The 2,929-nt window shown below is 42.8% G+C and overlaps 1 protein-coding gene across 1 annotated transcript; it reads right to left on the reverse strand.

Moving 5' to 3' along the window:
- Positions 1 to 314: 314 nt before the first annotated feature.
- On the reverse strand, positions 315 to 1,954 carry LOC107569756 (oligodendrocyte transcription factor 1-like). Its single transcript, XM_016255915.1, has 2 exons — positions 1,798 to 1,954; positions 315 to 1,379 (listed from the first exon to the last, which is right to left on the reverse strand). The coding sequence occupies exon 2, from the start codon at positions 1,376 to 1,378 to the stop codon at positions 674 to 676; it is 705 nt and encodes a 234-aa protein (XP_016111401.1). The 5' UTR covers position 1,379; positions 1,798 to 1,954; the 3' UTR covers positions 315 to 673.
- Positions 1,955 to 2,929: the final 975 nt, after the last annotated feature.

The following is a 2,929-nucleotide window of genomic DNA, read 5'->3' on the forward strand; positions in this document are numbered from 1 at the left end:
CCGAGCACACACACACATGCACATGCTTAATACAGAGAACGAGATGTAAAAACAGGAAATGTGCTGAGAGATGAACTTTTGCACTAGTTTCAAACTTCTTTCAGTATTACTAGTTTAATTCTTAGCAAACACAAAGAAGAGAACAAGTGTATGGGAAACATATATAGGAGTGTTTTGCAAAAGGAAAAAGTGGTAACACTTAAAAAGGTTTAGTTAGCCAAATGCAAATTTGCACATTCAGGTTGAAATGTTAAAAATGTATTAGTATATGTGGAAATTGACATGAAACAAAATGTAATAAATGCTGTAAAAGTATTGCTTAGTGTTTGTTTTGGATACTTAGGGACAGTTTACCAAAACATTTTGTCATTGTTTATAAACCATCATGGCATTTCAAAACCATGTGACTTTCTTTCTTCTGTGGAACATAAAAAATTTGATTTCTTCATTTGTCTTCCACAGAGGAAAGTCAAATAGGTTTGGAAATGTCAAGATGGTGAGGAAATTACGAAGAACTTTCGTTTTTGGGTGAATTATTCCTAAAGGTTAACAAATTGAACCTTTTTGTAAAGTGTTACCAAAAAATTATCCAGACACCCCACCCTTCACAGACATTAAAAACTGCATGTTGTTGTATTGTTCTTTTTTAGCCTTTCTCCAAGTCATGTTGGAATTATTTTGGGAAGCGTGTGGCGGGATTAACATGCACCACCCGTGGGGTCCGGCACACCCCACACTGGCACACCGGGCTCTCCGACATGCTGCCTGACCCCCATGCCAAGGGCTCCTCCTGGGTACCCTGAGGCAGAAGAGGGAACTTTGCTGCACCCATTTGCTGCTCAGGAGGGGAAAGCAGAAGCTGTCCTTGCCCGGTAAGAAATGGCCACCCCCCTGTCAGCAGCAGACGTGGTACAGTCCCGCTGATGCCCATCCCGATGCTGACCTCGCCCAACACACGCCTCATCTCCTGCAAGGAGGAGCCTAGGAGCAGGATATAGTTACGGGCCAGCACCAGCGTGGAGATCTTAGACAGGCGGCGCCCAGTCGGAGGGGCTCCTGGAGGGAAGTAAGGGTGCTGCAGTGCTCCACCTACACCGGTGGGAGAAGAGTAGGGCACCATGACCTCTCGTAAAGCATCCATGGCCACGTTAAGGTCTTGCATTCTCTTTCTCTCACGACTGTTGATCTTTCTCCGTAGCTCCTGTTGCTCTTCCACACTAAGCTCACGAGGGGGTTTTGAAGATCTGTAAGGCCCCTGGAGACCCCCAGCACTGGAACTTGGTCCTCCTGCTCCTGTTATCCATACCATTCTTGGCATGAGTTCCTGCAAAGAGCCCTCGCCCTGCTCTTTGCACCTAAAACCAGGCACAGCCTGCATTCTGAGAGAAGATATTAAGAAAACATTTTTAAGTCAATAAAATAAAATAGAATAAAAATTGTAAAAATCAGCAGCATATCTTTGGTATTAACAGAATGTGTTGAAGGGATTGCTCTATCAAAAAAATATTCTTGAATTATTATCACAATGTCATTCCAAATGTTTCCAAATGAAGTTTGACATTCTTTCTTCTGTGGGACATATTTTGAGAAATGTCTGTTTTTGTCCAACAATTTTGGACCCCTCTGACTTTCATTGCACAGAAACATCTTCAAAATATAATCCCTTGGGTTCCACAGAAGAAAGAACAAAGTAAGTAAAGTAAGTGAGTAAACTATGGCAACATTTTCATTTTTGGGTGATCTCTTCAAAGTTCAGTTGTCATGTTGCTCAGTCCCACTAGTAGGCAAAGATTTTACCTTCAAGCTCTTGGTCAACACACTCCAGATCTTCTTCCAGGGATTCTTTAAGTAACAATAAAGCAGTTCACTTCTTCAAGTCCATATTCATCTAGTCGTGAGTTAATCTTCCTAAAAACAGTAATGATTAAATGTTAAATGCTCAATTAGATCGTTTGCTCTTTTGTCCATGTAGTTGTCCTTAATAGAGATTTTTTTTAACTGTCTAACCAACACACTCCTTAACCATTCGAAGAATTTGAGAGAAGTACTGCTGTAATGAGCTAATGACTTACTCTTTCACTCTCTCTCTCTCTTTCTACTCTTGACGCCCCCTCATCTGCCCTCCATGCTAATGATTTGATCATCATTTCCAATGGTTGAAACCCCTGATCGTGAGCACATGCCCCATGTTTAATGAATGGGATTGTCTTTATTTCTGCTTATATCAATGCAATACTGTTAAATTTTCCTGCATGCAGGGGATATATAGTGACATTGATAATCAGCTATTGAATGAGGAAGCAAATGAACAAGTGAGCCAACAAACAGAAGGCCTAATGATCCTCGTCACAGGTGGCACACCGGACATACCCAGGGTAAGACTGATTGTAAAACATACAAACGGTGTAATTATCTCCTTTTCCAAACTATTGACACTTTCTTTTAGCCTCCCTCTAAACGTGAGAGGAAGGAAGAGACGTAAACAGAAAGCATGTTGTTCACATTGAGAGCAGGAGGTGAGAACATAGAATCTCCTGTTTGTCTGGCAGGGGTGAGAGGAGGGTAAGAAGGTGGCGGCACCCGGTCCCGGTGAATGGTGTCATGGCATCCATGTGCACATACTCGTAGGCTCAGACAGGAAAGAGAATTTAAAGAGCAATCGCAATGCCAGGCACCTGCAGGGCAACAGAACACAACCTGCCAGTGTGTTGGGGTGTGTGGAAGTGTGTGTGCCTCTAGCTGACCTATAAAAGACAGCCTGTGATGGATTAGAGCTGGGATGTTCGTCAGCTGTACGTTTGTGAACGTGTGTGTGAAAAGAAATGGCAACAGAAAGGAGGGAGGGCGAGAAGAGAGGGCCGAAAGGGACACCTGCTCTGACACAGAGACAGAGAGAAGAGATGAAAAAGAGATGGAAAGAAAGAACCTG

This window comes from Sinocyclocheilus grahami, unplaced genomic scaffold (genome assembly GCF_001515645.1).
Source record: "Sinocyclocheilus grahami isolate Dianchi unplaced genomic scaffold, SAMN03320097.WGS_v1.1 scaffold28.1, whole genome shotgun sequence".
In the NCBI taxonomy this organism is placed as follows: Eukaryota; Metazoa; Chordata; class Actinopteri; order Cypriniformes; family Cyprinidae; genus Sinocyclocheilus; species Sinocyclocheilus grahami.

Coding starts and splice junctions, on each gene's coding strand:
- LOC107569756 (XM_016255915.1), bottom strand. CDS start 1,378: ATGCAGGCTGTGCCTGGTTTTAGGTGCAAAGAGCAGGGCGAGGGCTCT.